Source organism: Parasteatoda tepidariorum, chromosome 5, assembly GCF_043381705.1.
Source record: "Parasteatoda tepidariorum isolate YZ-2023 chromosome 5, CAS_Ptep_4.0, whole genome shotgun sequence".
In the NCBI taxonomy this organism is placed as follows: domain Eukaryota; kingdom Metazoa; phylum Arthropoda; class Arachnida; order Araneae; family Theridiidae; genus Parasteatoda; species Parasteatoda tepidariorum.
The window spans coordinates 9,811,380-9,839,318 of record NC_092208.1 but is presented as its reverse complement, the minus strand read 5'-3'; the positions used below and the strand labels follow the sequence as shown (position 1 = coordinate 9,839,318).

The window sequence follows — 27,939 nt, the reverse complement described above, 5'->3', positions numbered from 1 at the left end:
ATAAAACCAATAAAATAACTGAGTAAAAAAAAAAAGATGTAAATATTTTTTTTTAAATGTTTTTACGCATTTGAATTAATATTTTAATCGTAATCTAATAACACAAATTATATTGTTTAGATTATACATAATTTAGAACAATCAAAATAATATATCATTTATAACTCATTTCTTTGCACAATACAAAATCAGAAAACAAATGTAACAGCATAATACAGTCAATTTCCTTTAACCCGAATAAGTTAAAAGCAATGACTCAAATATAAAAATTTTGACTTCACTGCTAGACTTATTTTCACAATTTTAAAATTACAACATTTGTCTTTTTGATAGTGGGTTCATAGTATTCAAGGATATTGAAAGAATATTCTATACATCATCATGATTGTATTTTGATCCAGATTTTTAATTATCTCTGTTAAGTTATAAGTTTTTAATTTTCCCTCATTAAGAACGTCTGAATCATATAAATTTGAATGTATACAATTATATTGAATCCTCTCAATTCAACAAATTAATGCAATGCAAACAATATGCTCTCAAGAAAACAGGTTACGCGTGGAAATCAACATCAAACTTATCTATCAATAGGTATCTCAAGATTGATTTGAGTTTGCATCTTATTATGTACTAGTTAATTGAGATTAATAATTGTAGTGGTAGTTATGCCACAATACTCTCCCATCAGAATTTTCACAGGGATAGAATTTGATGAACGGATACCACTAGATGCCATAGTTGCGAAAGACTGGGAGATCTATGTTTAATTCACTGGATTTTTGTGCACTTAAGATGAGAGCTGTATTGAATTCACTGTTGTGTGTGTGGTCTCAAACGTGTTGCTAATAGCATCCGAGTGAGAGCAGAATTCCGTTGTGTGTAAATGAGATATAGCATATCAGCAGGTCACCAATGGGGTGGAATCGCATAAAATTCAACTTAAATTTAAACATAGAGTTAAAACGGACTTTATAATAGCAATTTTTGCTGCATTAGACTAACTGAATGTTTACATCAATGATCTCTGTGTGACAGCGTTGAGTTCGCATACAAATTTGGACTTACAGTGTTGAAGATTCGCTCAGTAAATTTTGCTACCACTGAGGGGAAAAAAATCATAAAATTGTTCCTTGGATGTGAGTTTTGATTTGTAAGGTATGTTAAAGATTTAGTTTAAAAGAATAAATAACAAGAAATTTAAGAAAGTAAAAGCATCATTAAAAAATTATCAAGTTAGTTACAAAAGGTAATATTCAAGTTAATAGGAAATTGACTACATTATGCATGTAACATATGGGTGAGGGATAATTTACGTAATAATATAATGTAATCAATATTCCTTAATCGAAAACTCGAGTATTTTCTTAAATTACACAGTTGTGACAGATGAGCAAACTAAATATTATATATGAGTAAACTAAATGCAAGCAATAATAAATAAGATTGAGTATTTCATTTTTACCATTCTTAAATATCTATGTAAAGCTAGAAAAAGAGATTAATAAAATTTATTGAAACTTTAAAAATACATTTTTTTTTTCAAATGAAATATATCAAGCATAATAAACAGTCGAAAAGCGTAACCTGCAACTATGTGCCAACTATATATTGTATATAAGAGTGCTCAACAATTAACTAATTGTGCATCTTTATACATTTTTCCGATATAAATAAATGAATAACTTGATTCATAAAGTGTCCATTATAATCAAATTTTATTCCTTTATTATCTTCTATTTGATATATTTCATGAAATAGTTTATTCATTTAATATAAAGAGGGTGTAGTAACAAATTTCATCATAATATTTTTAAGTATAATTACTGTAACTAGTCATTTTTCAACAACTTTAAAATAAATGCATTTGACAAATTAATTGTCAAATTTTCAATTAAAATTATTAATGCTCTTTGATGCTGTTCACCATAGTACAAAATGCAATCTACAAAATATACTCACACAATTATTTAAAGACTGTTTATTAGGAAATTAATGAATTTAAAATTTCGAAATGAAAGAGATACACATGAAAATTTTAAACCAATGACGAGATCCAAATTTATAAATTTATGAAATATACATTCTTTAAAAATTTTTCAATTTTTTTTTATATAAAATTTAATTTTAAAAAAAATTAATTTAGGAATTAAATTTTTTTAAAGAATTTTGGAGGTTTAAAAAATGAAAGACTAAACACAAATATATAATCTAGAAAATTTTAAACATTTCTGTTTGAAAAATCAGCACGCTTTATAAACCGAATCACTTTAAATAATGGAAACATTTAATGAAACATTGATCAAGAAATATCTCTTTGCAAAACAAAACCTAATTTTTCTATTTGAAAAATCCTTTAAATTCAGCTGAAAATTTTTAGTTTTAATTCTAAGAATCTGTAAGCAGAACTTTATATATCCAGTATTTTAATGAAGCACCAAATTCAACAAAAAAAAAAGATATTCACAAATTTAGTTTAGTTAATTTAAAGAGAGGAATGTTTTTTTTTCTTCTTTCTAATAAAATATGTATGTTAAAATATCACTAAAATTTTACAAGGAATGCGTCCTATCTACATCACACAATCACAGCACATATTAAAAATAGATACTTCATCACAAAAATGATTTCTGGTCCATCTTTGTTAATAAAAACCTATAAAGAAAGAAAATATTTTTAATAAATATTCAAAACATATTAATGATTCCAGGCGTCAAAAATACACGAAGGATTTGAAAAATTTAGAAAGAGATAGCAATGTTTGGTTTATTGCATTTTGCTTAAGAATGCAATCAATCTATTATCTCAAGTACACAAAGCTTGTTAATAGATGATGCTGCTGACTGAGTAAAACTACAATTAAATGTTTTCCTGCATGCCTGACTATTCCAACACACAATATTCACAGAGGCACGTGTAATTTTGAAAACATTGTTTTACAGATTTCTCTATCCTCAATTGTTGATAAACTTTGTAACAAATTTTGATATATAGCTGATTTCTGAAGCAAAATGCAGCAAACCATGTATTTCTATTGTGCATGACTTTTCAAATCATCTACATTTTTCATATACTGGAAGAATACAGAATTAAAATATTATAATTAATCCCTGCTTTAGAATACACATTCTTATTTTTAAAATCATCTAAAATTACACAATTTTTAGATCCAACTAATTATCTTATTATACATGCCTCAAATGAAAGTGAATCTTGACCCAGTGTTCGAATTAAAACCTCTGAGGCAACATTGCTTTAATTTTCTCATTTATCTATTTTACTTGGTGACACTTTTCACTAATTTTAAAATTGGCTGAGTTGCCAGTAACTAAAAACTTATTAATTGGCATCAATAGCCTTGGTGGCTCAGGGGATAGAGCGTTCGCCTTCCTATGAGCCAGTGCTGAGTTCGAATCCCAGCACTTGCTAGTCTATACTAATTTTGCACCCGAATTGCACCGACCACGGTGCTGACATCGAATATCCTGAGTGGTAGAGGGAGCATAGGTTAGAGTCCACTTGTCGTGAGACTAGCCGCGGAAGATTTTCCTCTCCATGTAACGCAAATGCGGCTTAGTTGCCTGAAAAAGTCCTATGAAGACAAAATTTCTCCCAACATGGGCTGTTTAATGAGGGTTATAAAATAAAAAGTATATCCTAGTGACCCAATCAAATTATTTAATTAAATTTTAGATCATGAAAAATAAAAAGTGAATCTCAGAAAGAATACTTTGCTTTGTGGGCATTTACTCAGTACATTATAATTTAATATTTGTTTTTTGCCCTGATTCGCCAGGACAATGCAGTGTTCCTTTACATTTTTGAGCTGTTCATTATAAAAACCTCTCCATTTATTTTCCCTGATTTACTGTCTTTTTCTCAAAGTGATTTTTGATTGTGGTATGATTAAGAGAATAAAATGACATAGAAGTGGTTGTGATTATGTAGAAGATGGAGCTTTGGGGCAATTGACATTGGTGCAAGTGGCAAAACTAGTTTTGGAGAAAAAAAACATTTTGGAGCACCGAAACAAAGATTCGGAACATATTTGATAAAAAGCTTTTATAGGTTACTAGTTTGACTTTTATAAAAATAAAAACTTCATAAAACTTATTTAATCTAACCTTGTATACTATGTACATGTTTTTTTACCATGACTAATTACTTTTGGAACTGTAAGCACTATTTTAAAAATGAACAAAAGAATTGTAAAATTAAGGAACAGAATTTTTTTTTTTTAAAAAAAGAGAGAAATGAAAAAACAAGAATTTTTAATTTTGTTTATTAATAACAAAACTTTTTTTTTACATTTTTCGAAGGTCCCTGCATTAACAAATTAAGTTTCTTTTTGGAAACTTCCAATGCTGTTAAATACTCTGCTGTCCTCGACTTAGCCTCAGATAAGAGGACCTGTTCTATAATAAACATGCCTTTATTATTTAACCCATCTTTAACATTTTTTTCCAGCTGTGGCTAAGAGATCCTGTGAAGCCTTCAATTTTTTTTTTTTGCAAATCAAATTCAGCAGCTTTCAATCTGCTTTCCTCAGTTTCAGTGTCTTCTCATTCATTGCACACGCCAAGTAAAAAGACCTGGCACCTAAATACATAGATTTTTTTTTCTCCCCTGAAGAAGATAAAGATGCCATCGCCTCTGTGGTATCTAGTCTGATATCTATTATTGAGTTGATGCATAAGTTCCCGCAATTTTTTTTTAATTTTTTTATAGCTTTATTTTTTGATATAAAATAACAATTTAATCTATAATGTACTCTCCGTTGTTTCTTACGACTTCCTCCCAATGTTCAACGAGTTTTTCGATGCCATTTCGGTAGAAATTACCCGGAAGCATCTCGGAAAAGTCGTCCAACCAATTCCGTAATTCGACGTCATTATTGAACGAAACGCCTCGTAAAGCATTTGAAATCGCACGACACAACTCTCTTGAGCAGCTTCTGTGGCTTTGGCACCTCGATTAAATGCAACAAGTAGTTGGTGTCAGTAACGCTCGTTTTTGTCAACATGACACTCTATTTAAATGCTCTAAAAAGTAACAATAATTAAAGTCAACAAAAAAGTGAAATACACTATTTTATAGAGCGAAAAATTCTCTTTCGAATAACACGAAAGATTATACCAAAACATTTCATTTCCAACGCAAATTTTTTAAATTACAAAAAGCGCAATAACTTATGCATCAGTCCAATAAATTTGAATTTTGCCAAATTTCTGCATTTTCTATATCCAATGATTTTAAACCATGTCCCGATAAACTGAGAAAGCAGAATTTTTTTTTAAAAAAAAAAAGCCCTAACAACGTTTTAACTAGAGACACCATTTTATGATACAGCAAGTGAATCAATTGTGTCTCAGTTTGAAAAAGACCTAAAAATATGTTTAAGATATCAGAAATATGTTGTTGTTTTTTTTTTAAAAAAAAAAGAGCTTTCAGCAAAAGCAATTTATCTTTGAGGGCTTGCTTTATCCCTTTGCAGCGAGCACCATCTCTGCTGGTTGAACCTTGATCTTTTTCGAAAAATGTTGAAATAAGATGGAACGTCTCAAGAAAACGCTCTAATGAGGTTTCTAATGACAGCCAACGGCTACTAACGTGTCTAAAAAGAGCCTTTTCTGTCGCATTTAGTTGGCCTTGCAACTTTCTAAAGTCTACTATTTTTTCAAACATTCCTCAGAGTGCAAAGGTTAATTATTAGACCTTCTACTTCTTCACCCAANAATTTTGCCAAATTTCTGCATTTTCTATATCCAATGATTTTAAATCATGTCCCGATAAACTGAGAAAGCAGAATTTTTTTTTTAAAAAAAAAAAGCCCTAACAACGTTTTAGCTAGAGACACCATTTTATGATACAGCAAGTGAATCAATTGTGTCTCAGTTTGAAAAAGACCTAAAAATATGTTTAAGATATCAGAAATATGTTGTTGTTTTTTTTTTTTATTTTTAAAAAAAGAGCTTTCAGCAAAAGCAATTTATCTTTGAGGGCTTGCTTTATCCCTTTGCAGCGAGCACCATCTCTGCTGGTTGAACCTTGATCTTTTTCGAAAAAAGTTTGAAATAAGATGGAACGGCTCAAGAAAACGCTCTAATGAGGTTTCTAATGTCAGCCAACGGCTACTAACGTGTCTAAAAAGAGCCTTTTCTGTCGCATTTAGTTGGCCTTGCAACTTTCTAAAGTCTGCACTCTGAGGAACGTTTGAAAAAATAGTAAAGGTTAATTATTAGACCTTCTACTTCTCCACCCAAAACAGTTAAAGCTTAAGAAAAGCTGTTATGAACTTTGTGTAATGAACAGGTGGATATGTCTAGTAACTGAGTATTTTGGGACTGGATCTTCCCTTTTAGACTCTTCATTATATTTGGGCCATCACTGAAAAAACACAAAAGCTTATCTTTTGGCAACTGATAAAAAACCTCACAGAAACATTATTTCAGTCGTTCCATGGCCTGTGTGAAAACTCTGTAAATGCTGGACAATAACTTGCTCTTTTATATCACCGTAAAAACGAATAAGAACATCCATCTGCTGCATGCGTTTTTCCGGTAAAAGTGTTCAATTTATCATAATAGAAAAGAACACTCCACTATTTCTAATTTCTTTCAGAAGACTTTCTTTAAAATGTGGACCAAGACCATCTGAAATAAGGTATAAAGCTTTAGCTCTAGAACAAGAAAAGCAATCTCGGAATCAGAAAACATTTATGAAATAACATTGCAGTTGTGTCGCAAAACCGTTTCAGGGCCAATGTGAAAACTCTGTAAATTCTGGACAATAACTTCTCTTTTATGTCACCGTAAAAACGAATAAGAACATCCATCTGCTGCATGCGTTTTTCCGGTAAAAGTGTTCCATCTATCATAATAGAAAAGAACACTCCGCTATTTCTAATTTCTTTCAGAATACTTTCTTTAGTGGACGAAGAACATCAGAAATAAGGTATGAAGCTTTAGCTCTAGAACAAGAAAAGTTTTTAACAATCTTAGAATCTGGAAACATTTGTGGAAATCACTTAGTAGCTGTGTCGCAAAACGATTATGAAACTCCTTTCGCTGCCAAAGAGACAACAAACTGTATTTCAGCAGCGGATACTCTTCCATTATGAGTCAGTAATAGTTTAAATACTGGATCGCTTTCCTCAAAAGGCCAAAATTTGTGACTGTCCCTGTCATGCCTCTATGGGTAGTAAAATTTTCTATTACCCAATTTAAATGATATCTGAATTTCTCGGCCATGTTTCACAAATTATCTGACGAAATGGATTGGGTTCACAAACGTGATAAATTGGAGTTTGAATCTTGGCAAGGTGTGTGAGTTGAAGTTTTTAATTTTGTGGATCTGTTGTTGTTGTTTTCGTGTCCATGTATCTTTAGATCACATCAAAGGTCTGTACTATTGCGGCCGCCAGCTTCGGCGCCTCTTGACTGTAGAGAATAGCTCTGATTGTCCTCAATTGGCACCCATCCCAATTTCAAAATGTGTGGTGAGTGCGGGGCACTCGAAAATGTGTTTTGGGGCCAACATGACATCTGGGCAGTTTCTGCGGGGAACGTATGTCCTGATCTTGTCCGGGAGAAAAATTCATCCCTTTGAAATGACAAGTCTTGCTATTACCGATGTCAAGGTTCTAGGGCAGTTGAAGTCAGTGATAAGGTGTGGCTTCTTAAAGGTGTGAGGTAGGAACCTGTTTTTGGCAACTGCATTTTGCATCTGCAAGTGTGATGGTGTTACACGGTTGATAGTCTTCACGAGCTTCTTTGGCCAATTGGTCAGCACACTCATTGCTCTCGATGTTGACGTGTGCAGGGATCCACTGAAGATGACATGATTTTCCCCTATGATTCAGACTCTCTAGCAGTACATTTATGGCAGAGGTGATGTAAAATCATCAATGCGCATTTCAAAAAATTAATGTCTTTATAAGTTAAAATCGACATTTTCAAAACATGAAATTCTAAATAAATTATATGCAGCATAATTTAAATTAATAATTATGTATAAGTTTACTTTTATCTCCAATTACATTTATTATTAACGCTATTATTAAACGCATAACTACAATTTTCCTTTAAAAAAAAAGGATTTTTCAAAATATTTCTTAGTTTACTTAATATATGCTTAAAATTTTACACATACCAATGAAAAACCTGGAGAAACAATTGAAATTTACTTATATGTCTTTCTTTCTCGAGTTGATGATTAGAATAACTATTTACAGATAAAAAAAATGGATATTAATCTTTAAAATAAATTTAAAAAGTTTCTGGCTCTCCCTTATAAAAAAATAAAATAAACTGTGTTTTTTTAAGTTTCACTATTGGAAATGGAGTTATGAAGTATCTATTAGGAAAAAAATATTTACAAAAAAAAAAAAATTGCATAATAAAATTCATTTTCATACTTGAATTCAGAAATAACATTAATATCAAACCTAAACTTTACATGTGCAGTATATCAGATCTGATAATTGCAATGAATTAATAAATTTACAAATAAAAAAATAGTTTAAACTGAACTAAAGAGATTTTTAGAATAAAAAGGAATATAATTTAAGACTCTGAATGCTGGAATTTAAAAAGGAAATGGATTCTTCCAGAAAAAAAAAGTATTTACAAATGAGATAGCAGTCAGACATAAATTTTACTTCTAATAATTTTAAATGAATACAGGAATTTTTATACGTTAGTTCAGTTGCAGCATTAATATCAAACTGCTAAACTTTACTTTCATCCCTGACTAATACTACAATAGTTTCTCATGAAATCAAAAACTTTAAAAATAAACAAGACTTGAATTTACAAATCAAATCTTGAAACGATAGTTACAAATGAAAAAAATTTCAAGTATAAATTCTACTTCTAATAATTTTAAATAAAATGCACGGGAATTAATTTATTTTTTGCATAAATTCAGTAGCAGCATTAATTTCAAATTAACTCTCAACCTTAACTAATACTATAATAAGCATATTAAGTCTTGGTACTTAGTTTGTTATAAAATCAATAAATTTAAAAATAAACAATACTTTAAGCTCCACTAAAGAGATTTTTAAAATAAAAAGGGATTTATAATAAGATTCTGTATGCTGCAAAAATTTACAAAGGTGATATACTGAACTTTAAATTTTGAATCAAAAAAGAAAATATATTAATGTTTTTTTAAAAAATTATCTAACTTTATATGCTAAAAAGAATTTTAAAGTCAAGTTTCCTCTTTTTTGCATTACTCATCAAACTATAGTCTGAATTTTTATCAGATTGGGGGCTGCCTATAGAGTCAGTAGAGCTCGAAGTTATATCTGGTTAGCCAGCATCCCCTTTCTTGAACTGCGCCCAAGATGGCACTGAGGATCTTTCTTTCGAAGGTGTCCAGTGACCGCTGTCTGAATTTAGGGTCCAAGTTTCGCTTCCGTAAAGCAGTACAGGAAGTATGAGTGTCTAATAGAGTTTTAACTTTATTTAAGAGATGAGAAGATTTCAACAGTCCAAAGAAACATATGCCATCCAATGTTTCTATTTTAAATATGCAACGATTCTCATTTAAAATATTGTCCATAGCACTAAAAGCACTTTCTACAAGAGGACCATGAAAGCAGCTGAGGCGTGTTTTCACTAGCCTCTCTATCATAGGGTATTTCATTCAATTGAAACACTGTTGACCAATATTCATCAATAGAGCCTGTGATATTTTCTTTCAAATTATGGTCAGATTGGTGTCAGAACAGATAGCACTAAAAGCACTTTCTACAAGAGGGCCATGAAAGCAGCTGAGACATGTTTTCACTAGCCTCTCTATCAAAGGGTATTTCATTCAATTGAAACACTGATGACCAATATTCATCAATAGAGCCTGTGATATTTTCTTTCAAATCATGGTCAGATTGGTGTGTTCGCACTTCCAAGAGTTAAAGTTGATTTCTTTTTAACATAGAATATATGACTTTAAAAGTTTGATAATTTTTCAAAGGGGTTTGTCGGAGTTTTCTCTCAATTCTGGATCTATAGCCGTGAAGCTTATAAGATATGAATTACCCAGTGGCAATTTCTTTAGCATGTACTGTGCAGTGCTTTCATAGGCTTTACAATGCAGTTTTAACCTACTTAACTATGGATAATTAATTGATAAATTCTTTAGAAGAGCTGAAGCTTCAGAACCAACAAAAATTAATTTACAAGGCAAATAAATTTTACGATTACTTAGTCTTACAAGGAATTGCTGAACGGAACCTGACACTTTGATTTTATCGCAGGTTTAATAAAAAATGAAGGAAATTTTAACATTAACTTAAAAAATACTTGTGTGCAAAGTATGCAGCATAGGAGATTTTACTTCAAACAATTTAATATAGAAATTGAATTCAGGTAAAACTGCTGTATATGCAGACATATACGACAAAGTCTTTTTCTGACTTACAAATAGCCCATTAATAATCCTTTTCTTCAGTGCTATAGCACTTTTGGTTAATTGAGCTTTTAATTTGCTATAAATTGTAGAGACGTTTGCTTTTTTTAGCAGGTGATACTTGTCTTTGATTGTAAATATCTACAAATGATGAATAGACAGCCTTGTCCTTCTCATCTATATGAAAAAAGTAGAAGAGCATTCCATAATTCTTTTATTCTATTTAGTACTGTTAGAATATATAACCATCAGTGATCAGGGTCCTTCTAATCTATATGAATAAAGTAGAAGAGCATCCGATAATTCTTTCCTTTTACTTATACTGTTAGACCATCTGTGATCAGGGTTTCTCATAGGGTTAAGTCAAGAGACTTAAACCTCTGAGAAAGTGCAGAACAAATTTTAAAAAAGCTTTCCTTTTTGCTACAACTTTTCATATCAAAATAGATATCATCCAATAGACTCTCTAAATGTCTTTAAAAAAATATCTTCTTACAATTATTAGTCACGTGGTAGGTGTCAGCATCTATATCCATTAAATGTGGTGTGTTGTTTTTCCGAATACTTGTTTCAACCCCACTCTTTTTTTTCACGCATGGTGTTGCACAAATCCATCAGGATGACACCAATTAAATTATTCCAAGGAATATCATTATCTTCTACAATAGCACAATTAATAGATGCAGCATTACATGGTTCAAGTTTAACTGAAGCAAGACGATGCACAATTACTTCGTTCAGTTCTGAACAATAAAATTGTACGAGTATTGTCAACACACTCTCCTGAGTATCACTTGCACTTTCGTTGAAGTTTTTAATCTTTCAATATTACCATCGTTTATTGTTTTAACAAGTACATACTTTAACTTATATCCTGCAGTAGTTCTTGTTCATTGAGAGTGTATTTTAAAGCAGTCTGATGTCGACTTAATATTTGACAGAGTTCAATTAATTTTGGTGCCAAACTAAATGAATTTTCGGCAAGAAAAGAATATATTAGCACTTCTTGTCTGGCTTTCCTGGAAATAATATCGATTGGTCAATGCTCTGGATTTTTTGCATTTGCATAATGATTGAAGTTGATTGAACTCTTAACACATTTAGCACTTTTTATATGCAATTCAACTCGCGGTAATTTGACATTGTTTTGACAGTTTGAAGTATTTAAGGATATGTCATTGTTAGATGCAGTATTGTTAATAGTTGTACTATTATTTTCGTTTAATTTTATCATTTCATCTTTTAAGGTTATTTTTAATTTATCTAGTTTTGAAAAGATATCATGCATTTCCTCTTCATAATTGTTATAATCTGTATCTTGACATGTGCTTAGTATGTCAATATTCAATTTATCGATTTCGATGTTTAATGTGTTATTTTCATAGACTTCAATTATTGAAGTAGATATTGTTTGATTGTTAAGTAAGTCAATTTGATTAGTTAATCTAGTTAGCTTACCCTTTAGGATCCTTTTTTGCTGTAGTAATTGATCCATTGTGTTTGTGACCTTCTCAATTAACAAGTGCGATGGTTTCGCTTTCGATTTGCTTTTGGGTTTTTTGAATGTTATTCCGTTGATTTAGAAGTTCCGTTGACTGTGTCACTGTCATTCATCTTAAAAATTATATGCTGGGGCTCGGACGGACCATTTCGATGATGAGACGAGACAAGAAACAGCACGCGCTTCTAAATCTAACTTTAATCCTCTTTGTTTACACACACACTGAACAACAAAATTAATGATTTGTGTTTGTTAAAAGATGAAATTTGCCACCTACCAAGTGGAAAATGTGCAGAGTAGTTCAATTACACCCCGGTATTGACAACCAGGTTAGAGTTGTAACTGTTAGAACATCAGATGGCATATTTAAAAGAAATGTAACAAAATTGTGTCTCTTACCAAAAGCACACCATTAATGTCTTTAACGTAAACAATCGCAGTAGGCAATAATACGCCACGAGATACAACTGTACTATTGCTAGTAATGGTGAGTTCATTGCCCTCAGTTTGCGAGTCTGATTTGTTTTCGCTCGTATTTTTTGAACATAATATTGTATTATGTGGTTTCGAACAATTTTTACACATGCTAGCTCTACATTTAGAGAGTGGATGACTTCTATTATCTTTTAAACAATTAGAACATAAACGGTTACTTTTAATTATTGTCCATTTCTCTTTAATCGATAAATTTTTAAAGCTATCGCAATTAAATAGTTTATGATTCTCTCCTTTGCAAAACACGCATAAATTAGAGACGATCGGATGAGAAACTTTATTCTGCCTATAACCGCAAAACGAACTTTGACCTTGTTTTTCTTTCTGGCAATTAGCCAAGGATGCGAGCACATTTGCTCTTTTTAATATAAATTCTTTAAAATATTGAAAAGAAGGTTTTATTTGTTTTGATTCTTCTAACGACCAATTTTTGAGTGTTTCGTGATCTAATTTGTTGCGCATGTTTAATGAAGGCTTTATAGCTTTCTGCACTATGTTTTAATGTTGAATTAAAAAGAGCTCCACCAGCAGAATCAATTTTCTTAAACCATAAGCTGACATCATCACTACTAGAATCCTTCCTTTCTTTCTAGTCATTTACAATGTAGTTGTCGTGTCCATGGATGATGTTGCGCACTAGATGCCATTTCCTCCCTAGAGGGCACGTCCCCAGGTGGAACATAAGGGAATGTCTCCATTGTATCTTCAATAGGCGGTAGAAGGGAAATAAAATATCTTCTGTGAACCAACAGGCAGAAGTCCTACCTTTCCAGGTTCTGGCAATACTTCATAATGTTATAGTATTCGCAGATCTGGTAACTTCGTAGAAAAGTTTTCAGGAGCAATGATTAAAAACATGAGGAGTTTTTGGAGTCATTTCAGGACTGTAACGCTAAACAAATTTAGTTATATTTCTATGCATAAATTTAAAAACTGTATTAATAGAAGAACATATTTAATAGAAAATATTGAAAAGGGAAATTAATAGTTTTTCAATAATATTTAGACCATCTTAGATTATTAAATCATGATTAAATTATCTTTGGTATTTGGTAAAAATTAACAGAACTATATTATTCAGTTTTTTATCAGTTTCAAAAAAAGTACAATTAATTTTAAACTGACAATATGAAGCGAGAAAAACTATGAAAGAATAATCATGTAGCAAATGAAAAATAATAAATTTTAATTAAACAAAAACTCTCCTCATGATATTGCTTCACATAAATATCAAAAATTTAATCTTTCTGTCCAGTCAAGCAACAGAAGAAGCTTTTTTAGCTTTCAGTAAATCTTTCTCAGTTAATAGCACGTTTCAGTATTTTTTTCATTTCTCTATTAACAGTGCCTCCAAGGTTGGAAAAGCAAAACTGGACCTAAGATCAGTTAAATTTTTCTTTACTATTGAAAACACCCGCTCACAAGCAGCATTGCTGTGAGGCAAAACAAGTATTCATGGTAATGTTTTATATTTCTTTGCCTCATTCATACCCACTAAACTGGATATAAGAGTCCAAGCTGTGTCACAGCGTTCAACTGGTAGAATCTCTTCATTTAGTGTTACAATTTGGTATAAAGCAAACTTTTGTTCAATTTTACTTTGTTGTTCCCCTGAATCAGAAAAGAGAGACAGAAAATAGTCCAAAGAAGCAAATTTTGCTTCATGCCGAATGGCTATATCAGCAACTTCACAGTGCTTGTAAATTTCAATGGCATAGCTGCCAACCTCTAGTTATTAAAATGCAGAAGATAAACAAAAAAATGCAGAAGTGCCTAACAATGCAGAACATTCGCAACTGCATACTAATTATTAATAAATTTATAAAAAAAAAAAAGCTGATTTTAATCATTTATTTATAAATCCACTATAAGATGAGCATAAAAAAGCAATATACTCACCTATTTTTTAAGAAAAACAAGAAAAGGAAAAACATTTTAAAAGAACTTTTGACCAGCTACTTGATGGTACAATATTTATTTATTAATTCTTGATTAAAGGGAAATATGTATTATTTTAAGACTTATATTAACATTAGTTTAATTACAATATAACAGTATGCACTATATATAATATAAACGTATGGAAAAAGAAATTATATTAAAAGAATTACATTATAAAAAATTATTTTTGAAAAGATGCTTTAGTAACACCTTTTGCTTTTACTAAAAATTCTTTCGAAAAGTCTCTTTCAAAACAAAGTCTACCTTCTTTAGACTTAATTACTAAAGGTTTTTCAAGTCTCATCAGACATCGCCGAGCGAAATTGAGTCCTATTTTTTTTCACAACAGAAAACACCCTTTCGCATTGTAAGGTATAGTCAATATAGCTTTCAGTATTTTTGAAATTTTTTTTATATTTGGGGCAACCTTCTGCATCATAGATATTAATTAAAGCTGCAACTTGTTGATCCATAGGATCAGAGGAAGTGCTTAAGTGTTCAACTTGCAGGGAATTGAATTCAGTCTCAAGATTATCTAAAGCTTCATTTTCTCTTGTTAATAAAAAAGGAAACTTTTTAACAAAGTATCTTATACTGGCGAAAGACTTAGAAGAAATTTTGGCCAAATCTGCCACTTCAGCATCCTCCATTATCTTATCATTTAGAGAAAATCTCTTAACAATATATTCACACAGAGCTACAAAAAACTCCCTGACTTCTGCATAAAATTCTTTTCTTTCCTCAATTGTTAGATTCCAATATACTTAATGTGCGATTGCCTACATGATTTTCGTTTAATTTTAACNTTTTTTTTTTTTTGGACAGTATGATCCTGAAAGGGGACTTTAATAAACTCACAATTTTTTAAACAACCAGCATCAATAAAATAAAGAAATATGGTTTTCAATAGATTTGTAAGTATTTGCTTCAGATTATGTATTAGAGGTGAACTTGTTTGCAAAAGTGTATTTACTCTTTCAAGGTCCGCTCAGGCAAATAAGACAAAAGAGCAAAATGCCTTATTAATATTAGAAGATAAGAAATAAAATGTTTTTTCTTCTCTCTTTACAAAATTATTGTTACTTGCCACTTTACCTGTTTTTTTGTTGTTTTTTTCTTGGATTTTCTTGCAGTTGACAGTCTACTTTTCTTTCCTTGGCATTTGAAGGGCCCTGTTGAACTCTTTCTGATCTTTTTTCATTGTTCAAATTATTGGATGACTTTTCTGCTACTTTGGGTGTTATATTCTGTTTTAGACTAAATGGTAAACTTTTTCTTTTTACTTCACTGAGAAAGAAGCTGAGAAGAGGATCCCACTGATCTAAAATTTGACCTAAGCAATGACCAAGAGACGGCCACCTAGTAGGGGCATGTTTTAAAATTTTACGCATTTCAACATCATGAAGTTGTTGAAAAAGTATTTTAATTTTTCTTAGAACTAAATTCCAGGTAGTAAAAAATTTCAATTACTGCCTGGTCAAGAGGAAAATTCATTGCAGAAATAGATTTCTGTAAAGCTAAATTAAGAAGATGACAAGGGCATCCAATAATAACCAATTAATTCATTTTGCACATCTTTCAAAAACTTTTGAGTACCATTTTTGACACCGATCATTACAGGTGCATTATCAGCACCAAAGGACACACATTTCTGAAAGGGTAAGTCTAGAGTGCTTAACTTGTCCAATACACCATTCGCAATATTAACCTCAGTACAGCCATCTTTAACTAAAACCCAGACAAAAAAGCTAAAACACAACTTTGAATTGATTCATCAAGAAATGTTACCACTAATGGATGGAGTTTTGAGTCAGAGTCATTTGTTCCATTATTTATTGCAATTGAAAAGGCAGCGTTTTTCAATTGATTTCTGCAGTTCATTGGCCATCTCATTTACTATAGCAGAGCTCTTAATTCTGCCACAACTATAATTCTTTGCTATATAAGAATCGGGAAACATCTTTTTAAAAAGTTTTCCAGCATGATCGGCTGCTCTGATTGGTAAATTATGCTCTATTAAAAAAGCTGAGTAAAAAGAGTGCCTCAGTATAAAATTTTCTGATCGAGAAATAAAATTGGCTCATTTCTTCTGAAGAAAGGTCTTAATCTTTTATGTATTGACTTATCTTGCCACCTATCACAATTTCAGAATCATCTTTTTTAATCTTAGCTTTATTGAAGTTGATTTCAAAAACTGAACTTGCATTTGCAATACATGCTGGTTTTATAAATCTAGAGAAAATATTGCTAAATAAGTTCATAAGATCTCTCTGGTATATATGAATCAATGGAGCTTGTTGCTGCATCATTGTGTTACATGATTCAAACAATGGGATAACAGACTGTAAAAAGAAAAGATAGAGTTGAGTTACCTTCAAAAATATTCTTTAATCATATGAAAGTTTCTTAAGAGCCATTCTCTTCCTCACAAAAAAATTTCTTTAGGGCATTCCACTTCTCTAAAAAATGATCAATGGTTTTGCCCATTATAGCCACCTTGTAGCCCCATACTTGAGAACCTTGCTGTTTTCGAGGTTACACAGTTCTTCGCAGAACTTTAAAAGCAGAATTCTCTTTGCACTTTCTTCAAATAGTAGTACACATCTATAAAAAAAACTTTCGACATGGAAATTGATCTTTTTTTTTGTAGCATGTTTGGCAGCTAGATGGATTAAGTGGCAAGCACAACCATGAATGATGACATTAGGATTCTTTTTCTTAATAAATGATCCCACTCCTGTATGTTGTCCAAGCATTACCAAAGCATTGTCAGCGCAAAAAGCGATACAGTGTTCCCAGGAAACACTATTTTTTGATAACACACTATCAAAGAGTAAAAAAAATATTTTCACCTGTACCATCTTTGTTCAACTTTGGGAGAGAGAAATGGGTTGTCTTAATTTTATCTTAATTTTTTTTTAAGAAAATAAAAAGAAATATAAAATTTAAAAAAAAAAATACAAACAAAAATTGAAAAAGGAAACAATTTGTCTATTAGTTAGGGCATTTGATTAAATAGTATCCAGAGCTAATTGGTCAAGTTTAGTAGTGGTTGGTGCTCAGCATTGCATAATTTTGTCATTTTTTCATGAAAATTATTTCAGGATTTCCTTGTATTCTTCTAGAAAATTAATCTGGTTGATTGCCTTCTGTTTCAACTTTGGATTATTATAGACTCTTCCAGACTATGAGGAATTCTAGCCTTGGTTGTTTAAAGTGGTAAATGAACATTCTATTGCATAATGCCACACTACTCCTCCACAGGCATATGTGTTGTCAGTAGCCAGGCAGAAGCGTTCTAGATACGCTTTAAAGAGGCCATGCTCTGTAAAGAAGAGGATTAGCTGGCTATTCCATTCTAAAGGTTTGAATGAGACACATGGTAAAATTCTCAAATTAATATTCCTGATTTCGATATGTGATGATGCCTGCCAGTAGAGTTTCCAGTCCTTTTTAATTTGTGTTTTAGATTTAAGCTTAATGAATGAATGAGGAACTTTGAGGTTGAAAAATTGACCCTTATTAATTGCCTCTTTAGCTGAGTTATTAGCTTGTTCATTTCTATCGTTGTTATTATGTGCTTTAATCCATGAGATTTGGAGACCAATAGTATTATTAAGTAGATTTTGGATGTCCTGTATAATCTGATGAGTGGTATTATAATTCTTAAGTGCTATTATTGTTGAAAGGCTGCCTGACCATATTGTAGTTTGGATTGCAATTTTATGTTTTATGGCATGAGTGATGGCTTCCTTTAATGCTTTTGCTTCCGCCTGGAATACATTGTTGTAGGAATTAAGTTACATACAAGAGTAAAAAGTTTGTCACCAGACGAATTGCTGCCATCCGTCGCCAAAATAAACTTTCTGGTTCTCATAATGGCATATAAATCGTTTTGTGTTGTATCTGCTAAACTTTTGCAAATTTCAGTGGGTGTTTTCCTAGCACATTTGCATTTATCAGCAATACCAGAATCTGGGGACATGCGTTTAAATAACAGACCTCCAGATGACGTCATCGGTGAAAAAATTTAAAAATTAGCTATCAGGTTTATTTTCTGGGTAAAATTTATGGAATGAATCTTAAATAAATCATAAACTTATCTAATGGAAAAATCATAAAAGTTTAAGTAGAATATCATTAAAATTATAGAAACTAATACAATGTGGGAAAATGAAAATTATGACAACTTAGCACAACAAATAAGTTTTCAAAATCTTACCGGATATATACTTTATTTCTTTGATTGATTATCAGAGCATGATTTATAGATAACACTGAAATATTTTTCATTGAATTATAAATGAGTAATTGAAATTTCAATGGCCATATTGCCAAACATAAATATTACTCATCTACCAACATAATGAATAAATCTAAACTGAAACTAAAAAAAGGAAAGAAAAAANAGAAATTTAGCCAATTCTAAAAATGTTGGAATATCTTGATTAGTTAAAGATAATTCCCATCTTTGCCTTAGTGTATCATCTAGTTTTCCCAAAATAAAAAATATTAAAATAACATCTACCATAGGATTAACTTCTAACTTTAAAGTTGAAAGAATTCGAATAACTTCATTACACGTATCTAAAATTTCAAATATCGAAACCGCAGAATTAGACTTAATTGTCTTTAGATTAAATAGTTTTGAAATTTGCGCGAACGCTAATTCACGTTTATTATCATATCTCGCAACTAGAGTCTGCCAAGCGTGCTTATAATTTTCATCTGTGAGCGAAAATCCTGAAATAAGCTTGTGTGCAGTACCCTTTAAACTAGCAAACAAATATTGAAATTTTTGAAGTTCTGTTAATTCTGGATTTTTATCTATGGAACTCAAAAACAATTCTTTAAATGACATCCAATTATTGAAATCTCCATAAAAACTCGGTAACTCGAATTTGGGCAACTTTAAACAAGATTAATTTAGTTTCGGTTTCGAATCATCTAGAGAAACGCCGCCATTATTAGTATTGTTTACTTTTGATTTCAATTCCGACATTTCCCGTTCAATATTAATTCGCAACGTATCAATATTAGATGCCAACTCATCAAATTCTTTCATATTGCTTGCCTCTTCCTCATTCTTGCAAGAAACGATAATTTCCGTATGAATCTCATTAAGCTCCACCCATATTTCAATCATTTGAGCCGAAAAAACATCTAATTCCGCTCTTTCTATTTCCCCAGACACAAATTTCGGTTTCAGAATATTATTTATACGTGTTACTTTACCTTTCAAAATACTACGTCTTTTCTTTAAAGTTTCCATTATAATTACAAATACAATATTTAAGATCAAAGATTTATCGACGGACCGAAAAATAAAAACAAAAAACAGCATTAACTAGAGCAATATAAAATACTGTTATCTAGCTCTCTTAATTGAAATCGAAACTACAATTATAAACAATAGCTCAGAATTTTCATTCCGGCCTCGAAGGACCAAAAAATGGAATGAATCTTAAATAAATCATAAACTTATATAATGGAAAAATCATAAAAGTTAATATCAGTAAAATTATAGAAACTAATACAGTGTGGGAAAATGAAAATTATGACAACTTAGCACAACAGATAAGTTTTCAAAATCTTACCGGATATATACTTTATTTCTTTGATTGATTATCAGAGCATGATTTATAGATAACACTGAAATATTTTTCATTGAAATTATAAATGAGTAATTGAAATTTCAATGGCCATATTGCCAAACATAAAAATTACTCATCTACCAACATAATGAATAAATCTAAACTGAAACTAAAAAAAGGAAAGAAAAAATAACAAAAACAAAATATTTCTTGAGTAACAGTACCACTGGCGCCATCTGTTATTGAAATTATAAAAAGAGTCAAAACAATTTATATCTTTGCGGAGTACCCGGATCACATTGGAATTTCATCCGGAAATTCCAGGGTAGCTAACGATATGACGGCTAATATTTGGGCTGATGGTCAGAAGTATGCGACGGAGACGTTAAATATCTTACCATTAAACATTAATGGTTTGCAGAAGAAAACTTCTGAACTAGGGAAAATTCTTCAGGAGAATATTGTGCATCCCCAAGGAAAGACATTTTTTACTGAAGTACAAAACAAGAAAATAATTAAGAAAGTGGCATTTTATATATATGCTTAAATTATTTATATGTTGTGGTGATTCTCGCAAGCAGAATCATAATAATGTTAATGATATTTATAAAATCAAGGGTAAAAATATTAAAATGTAAAATTTTGCTACCACTATCAAAAATTTCAAGAAAAAATTGGCAGTCTGTTAAAGTATATCATAGGAATTCTCGTCCATATGAAGCAAAAAAAAATGAAAAAAGGCACATTAGGGGTCACAATTATTAACATGAAAAAGTTTGCAAATATTTTCAAAGTCTGATCAATTCATAAGAAAGAGAAAGAAAGGATTAAAAACTGTCTAAAACTGTTCATGTCTCTGGTTCATGAACCACAGGTTAAGAAACTCTGATATACGGGGATTGAAAAAAAGTATTTAGATGCTACTATTCGAGTAGGTCCCTTTCAGTGATGTTTTTTTTAAAAAAGTTCCAAGAGGGTCGCTATCGGGACGGAAATCACCCCAAATATAATTAGGATATGAGCACTAATAAAAATTGTTTCTTCCTATGATTGAAAGTTCATATATATATATATAAACTTTCAAAAATAGGTATAAATTTTTTTATTAGTGCACATATCCTAACGATATTATAATTGTGGTTGAATGAATTGTGAAAACATTGGATAGAATAGTGTGAAAAAAAGCTTTTTGCATAATTCGTGACAAAACCGACAAGACCTTTAAGGGCTTTTAAAAAACAAAAATAAGCACCTTTAAGTACTTTTTAAAAATGCTATGCACCCTGTAAAACAGTTCTGTTTCTTGGATATTTACTTATAAGTATTAAAAAACTCACTTTTCTATAAATGCTAGACAGGCTGTTTTGGAGGCTGCTGTTGTATTTCTATTTTTTCTACGGTTAAATTGGGATTCATGAGAGTGGCTTCGTGAATTGCTTCAGCCAGTGCCTGATCATGATCTATGGGATCACCATCACTGTGAATTGTTATTTTCTTTTCTACTCTAGTCTCTATCACACCATCTTTCTCAGTTTTGTACTGCAAATTAAAAATGTTTTTTATTTCACTAAAAATTTCAAATACAGTAATAATATCGAAAACATTAAAAAAAAACATGCTTGTAACTTTATGTAAATTATAATCAGCGATTGCGTCATAACTTCTATCACATAACAAAATAAATACTGTCTAGGAATTATGCTGTAAGAAAGTAAAAATCTACAAATCAAGATATTAAGAGGACGCCATACTGCGGAAAAAAATTTTTTTCGTAAATTCTTTTCCTCCTTTATAATTAAATTACAAATTAAAGTGAAGAAAAAGTGAGTTCCGACAAACCTACAGTAAGCCATGAAGTTTTGAAATACCGAAAAGAAAATTTTAAAATATGTAAATTAAAATAAATTATGAGATGATAACTTAGGATTACGCAACTGAGAAGTTCTCTTTTAATAATTTGTTTGCATTTTTGAAGTATTTTTTTCAGCAATTGAAACTTCATGACTTAATCTATGCATGCTTGAACTTACTTTTTCTTTATTTTAAATTGGTAATGAAGGAGAAAGAGAATTTACGATTTAAAAAAATTTCCGTGGTATGGCGTCCTCTTCAGGTACACAAAAAAAAATTTCATGCCAGGGCTATTTTGGAGGACGAATGCTGATATTGCATAACTAAGATATCTTTGACCCAGTTGTAAAGAGTAGTAGCTACACTGTAGAAAAGCTGTAAGTAAAAAAAAAAAAAGCTTCTTCTTTAAGATAAATCTGGACCCTTAAACAGTAAAAGCCACCAAGAAGGTAATCAATTTGCTTACGTGAGATATTTTGGCTCATAATCCTTATTTCCCAGCAGGCAATCATTTATCTCCAATTGACTATCATTTTCAGGAGCAAAATTTTCTTGTTTGTTAACTTTGCATTAATTTTAGCTTTAAAGTTAAATTAGTCAGCTTTAAAAGGTTTACATATTTCAGATGTTTCTTTTTTCCAAAATAACTTTTTTTCTAATTTAACTTTCAACTCTAGAAGTAAATCATTGATAGCATCGTGTTTAGTACACTCTGATTGCAACATGAGGTTGTATCACCAAAAAGAACCCTCTAATTAAGAGCCTAACACAAATATTTTAAATACATTTTACTTTATTTCTACTAAATTTTTTGTTTTCATATTTTTTTGCGTTTCCTTATTTGATTCTTTCCGCATTCAGTGCAGATGTATGCTCATTGCTGGGAAAGGTTTTAATGGTCTCTCCTAAAGGTATTCTTCAATACAAAATCTGCGGAAAAAATTTGGCTCCTCCTCTCAAAAGTGGTCGCAAATAGAGGTGGTCTTTCCTTGAGGTTTCACTGTATTTGTAATACATGAAAGGTAAGTATTTAAGAGACACCCAGTTATTACAGTCCCTGACCAAATTATAATAATTAAGATTCTATGTAAAACTTTTATTATCAGGTGATACTATACAGCTTTATTGTTTTTACTCGACTGAAACCGGTTTGCACTTGTTTGCGTTCGTGTATCGATGGGTTAACATTGTAATACAATACGTTAAAAATAAATACAAATAGGAAATATATAAAAAAAAATCTCCTGAAGAAAAACCCATTACATGTATGTTTTAATATAAAAGTATTGCTTATAAACTCAAGGCAAAACATGTCATTATTAAAAAACTACAGTGCGTCTAATAATTTTATCTAATTATTATAACATGCAAATATAATATCTGATATAATAAATATTTATATAATATATCGACTAATTTATCCAATCATATAATTTATATTATACATGGACTAATTTGATTAATTGGTACACGAACGTAAACAAGTGCAAACCAGTTTCATTTGCGTAAAAACAACAAAGCTGTATAGTATCACTTGATAATTGAGATTTATACATGGAATGTTACGGTGCGTCTAATAATTAGGCTAGGGACTATACAGGTAAGTATTTGTGATACATTCTGCCATAAGATTAGAAAAGATAATTACAGTGATTGTTTCTACTGTGCGTGTTTTGCTAGATACAGATGAGGTGTTGAGGATGTCTTCTCCCAGTAAAGATGTGTCCAGAGGAGGAGGTAGGGGTGAGGGGTTGGAGGAGCGACCGAAAGAGTTGAGTCCAGGCGATTGGGGGACGTCTGTTGAGTAAAATACTTTGCAAGTTTCTGTCTCCACAACTGGCACATAGGTGGTGCTTTGAGGACTACATGGCTTGCTGTTAGGATTATACACCACAGACTCCGTCTTCACAATAGCAGACTAATAATAGAAAGAAATAAAAAATGTAATGGAAACATAGCCAGATTTTTCAACAAATATAAGCAAATTTTAAGTACTTTTTAAGCACTCAAAAAATATTTTTAATTACTTTCCAAAAAAAAAAATCATTATTAGGATCTGTGCAGGAATAAAAATTATTTTTTTCTATTGTTTAAAGTTCTTAATTTAGAAACATAAAATCAATTAAATTTAGAAACATTTTCAAAAACTTTACATAATCATGATAAAATAACTAGTTCCTGATAAATATTGCAGAGAGAATTGTGAAAAATCATGAATTTTTTTTTCGTAATTTAGAAAGAGAATAGGCACGTGAAAGAAAAAAATCTCTTTTTAAAAGATAGAAGAAAAAAAAGCACTTTTTACAAACCCCAAATAAAAAGAGCACCTTTAAGGGCTTTTAAAAAAACGTAAATCAACACTTTTTAAAAACACTCCGTACCCTGCTAGTTATACCAACTGTAAGCAAAGAGTTAATTATTTCATTTCTGAATTCGCATTTTTAAAAACTGTTCTGGCAATAGTTATTAAGAAAACAGCTACTTGTTGTTTACTGACAATACCTTTTTCAAATTTTTTTCAATATTTTGATTCTAACGTAATTAGCATTTTGTTTTTTTGAGTAGTAAGGCCTAGTTTATATATACTTGCTGCATAGTGTCTAACCTTAAGAAAAATGTTTATAAAAAAGAGCAAAAGCACAATTTTTTGCATGAATAATATATACAGAGCAAAATTTTATGAATGAAATTAGAAAATGCTTCTAATCAATTAAAAATATATTTTGTAACCTGAGTAAAAATGGGAAAATTTCCTAATTCGCAATGAGTAAAATAAACAATACCTGTAACTCTTCAATAGGACAGGCAATAATTTTTGTACTTTTAGAAACTTGCTGTTGAACAGTTTTTTGTTCACTAGTGGTACTGGTTTTTTTCGTAATGCATTTTTCGGGAGAAGTTGGATCATTGGCAGTACTTTCAGTTGTGGTAATAGTTGTGAAAGTAGATGTAGATTCTGATACTATAGGTTGTGTTACAATGGACTAAATAAAAGAAAATTGAACAAAATAAAAGAAATTAATATTTTAAACCAAAAATAACTATAAATGTAATTTCAAAAATTATAAGATTATTATACTAATAAACAAAACATTTTGAAAATACGCCAATGATTCGTCATACAAAATTAATTTCTTCAAGGCATGGATTCGTAAAATTTCTTAAAAAGCTGACACATACCTTATTTTTTAGATATAAACATCTAATCTGATCCTTTAAAAAAAAACAAATGACATGCAGACTATTATTTTTGGACAAGCGAATGACATATTAAAGGAAATAACAAAAATCAAGTTATTATTCAATTTTGTTTTTTTATTAATATTTTTTAAAAATTCTATTCAATGATAGACCAGTTGAATTTAGCTTTAATAAATGTTAAAAAAAAACTGCCTAACATATGCAATTAAAATAGTACAGTACAAAGTAAGCACTTGGGCTTTGTTAAATAATTGAATCCTCAAATGTTGTTTTGGTAACAGAACCGTATTAGTTTTGAATGGTGGCAAATTGATTTGAGGCTGTTATCTATACATCTTCACAAAGAATCCACTGTTTTATTTTTTAGTCATGAACTCAATCATGAGAAAGGGTGTGAAAAAAAACAGCTAAAAATACTTATAGACTCAAATCACGCTTTCTTTCACAAAAAGAAAACATTTTAATTAATTATATAGTTAAAGTTTTTTAACAATGAGAGCCCAACAACTTGCATTTTATGAAGAAAAAAAAAACATAATATTTTGTGCGGGGTTTAGTTTGCTATAATTCTAACAATATTCAATATAAAAAATTCAATTTTTAAGTAATATGAAAATTATTATTTTAAAATTTGAAAAAAAGATTGTTAAAAATTTAACCAGATATGGGTATTTAAATTAGCACTTTTAGAGGAAAATATTATAAAAATTTTTCCTATAATTTTGCAAATAATTGTACAGTAGGGAACCGATTATCCGGGACCATCGCTATTCCGGATAACTGATTTTTCCGGTTTTCTGAATCGCTACAAAAAGCCGTTTTTTTTATTGTTAAACCCAACTAAAAAAAAATATATTAGGAAATAATCTTAAAAAGAAGAAAAAATGATGAAGTAATACAGTAATGATTATTTCTAAAATGATGGTATGGTAAACATCTTTCAAAAAAGAAAGAAAAATCCTAAAATCTTATGAGGAAAAAAATTTTTTTTTTAAAAATGGTGGGAAAATTTATCGAATTTCGTTCCGGTATTTTGGTTTTCTGATTTCCGGATAACGGGTTCTGTACTGTATTTGGTAATTAATGATGAAAGTTTGATTTGTAAATCTTGAAAATTTCTAGCAAAGAAAATTAATCAAATTTTTTACTAACAAAAAAGTATCTTAATGGGCTTTTAAAAATGAAAATCAAAAATAAGCATCTTTAAGTACTTTTTAAAATGCTACACCCCTTGTATAACTAATGCATAAATTTTATTTTTTTCATAGAATTAAGTTGATTTGAAATGAATGAATAACCCAATATGTATTTGGCAGTATTGAGCTTTACTCATAAAATTAATTTAAGTTTATTTGAAAAGAACCTATAACTAATAAACTATATCCTACAAACTACTCATAGTAAATAAACACAAATCTTAACTGATTTCAGCAGTACTTCTTCGTTCACGAGTACCTGCGAGGGATCGAGCGACTGCACGTGGTAAGGTTCGTCTATAACTGAACAGTTAGCTTTTATGGTTATCTTTCGCGGCCCTTTCTGCACAATGGGAGAGGCAGCTCTCGAGATGTCTCTGTCGCTCGGGCTATCGACTTCGTATTCGTTCAGACTACCTTCGGAAGATGCTATGGATTCACGAGATTCGGAGTGGCTTTCCTTAGCAGCTGTGAAATTTTTTATGCCATTTTGAGGAAAAGAAATGCTTTTATTCGAAATCTGTTGGGGTGACTCAGCTGATGATTTGGAATCATTGTGGAACGATAAGTAGGATTGAATTTCTTCCTGTGTTAAGTGCTTACATCCAGATGGTGAGTTGATATTAGAAGTTCCTTGTTCCGTAGGCAATTGTTTCAAGCTTTTATTCAGAGGCCAAAAGTTTTGATAAGGTTCTATCTTAGGTGATATCTTGTGTTTTTTTCCCCATAAATGTTCCACGTGCAACAGAGGTACAAAACACACACAGGCAACAACAAACATGCAAAATTCAGGCAAAAGGGTGATTTCAGAGAAGAACATGCAAATAAATACAAAGAAAATGTTTTAGAAAAAATGAGAGAAAATGTGTTTCAAAAGAAAATAGCAGAGGAACGGCTCAGGGCTGCATGAATATCATGTTTTGCTCATCAAGTGGTTGCCATCGTTATTTGATTGTTCCTGATTACTGAGAAATTTCTCGATGTACAGAGAAATCTGTGGACAAATGTTCTTTATGGTCAGGCTGTAAACTTAATTGCAGTGCAACTTGTTTAACCCTTTGAGCTGTGATTCTCAACCTTTTTTTGTCGCGGCACACTTTTAACAATTTTGAAATTTTACAGCACACAAAGAAACATATAAGATTAAAAGTTGTTTACTTACTTCTAATACCTGAGTAAAATATTTTATGATAATAATTTTGTCTGTAAAATAAAATATGTACAACAAAAACATGTTTATTAAGAGATTAATTAGTCCTTTCGACTTGTACAGTTCTTATTTTGCCTTCTTTCCTTTGCATTGCTTAATAGTTGTTTTGTTTTTTAGTAGTAATAAACAGTTTTTTTGCTAGTTCTCAATAGTTAGCTCGCTTTTTATCCTTATTAATTGTCAGTTTCTTTTTACATTAATTGTCATACTTTGTGATTCCTCGTTAACTTGTTTTGTTTTTTTTGTTGCTAATTATCAATTGTTAATTTGTTTTTATAACTATTAACTGCATAGCTTATTTTAATTGTTAACTTTTATTCCTTTTTTTAATTTAATATTTAGCTTGCTTTCTTTTGTTAATTACAGGGTATCTGCTGCATTTTAGATTTTCAAATTCATGCCTTTCCATGACTAATTCCAAGAATTTTTCGTGACTTAACAAAGTTACAAATTTCTCCAACAAAAACACGACAATAAATTTGAAAAAAGCATTATAATAAAATTAATTGAAATGATAGGTATAACCAAAACTATTTT

General features: G+C 30.5%; 1 protein-coding gene across 1 annotated transcript in view; it reads right to left on the bottom strand.

Moving 5' to 3' along the window:
• Positions 1-2,497: 2,497 nt before the first annotated feature.
• LOC107443395 (erythrocyte membrane protein band 4.1 like coracle) overlaps positions 2,498-27,939 on the bottom strand; it is a 68,477-nt gene continuing 43,035 nt past the window's right edge. Inside the window, exons 13-17 of the mRNA XM_071180847.1 lie at positions 26,419-27,028; positions 24,579-24,779; positions 23,444-23,713; positions 21,282-21,483; positions 2,498-2,652 (exon numbers count right to left, since the gene is read on the bottom strand). Coding sequence (XP_071036948.1) covers positions 21,295-21,483; positions 23,444-23,713; positions 24,579-24,779; positions 26,419-27,028 — 1,270 coding nt within the window. The 3' untranslated portion in view covers positions 2,498-2,652; positions 21,282-21,294. The remainder of the gene's footprint in view (positions 2,653-21,281; positions 21,484-23,443; positions 23,714-24,578; positions 24,780-26,418; positions 27,029-27,939) is intronic.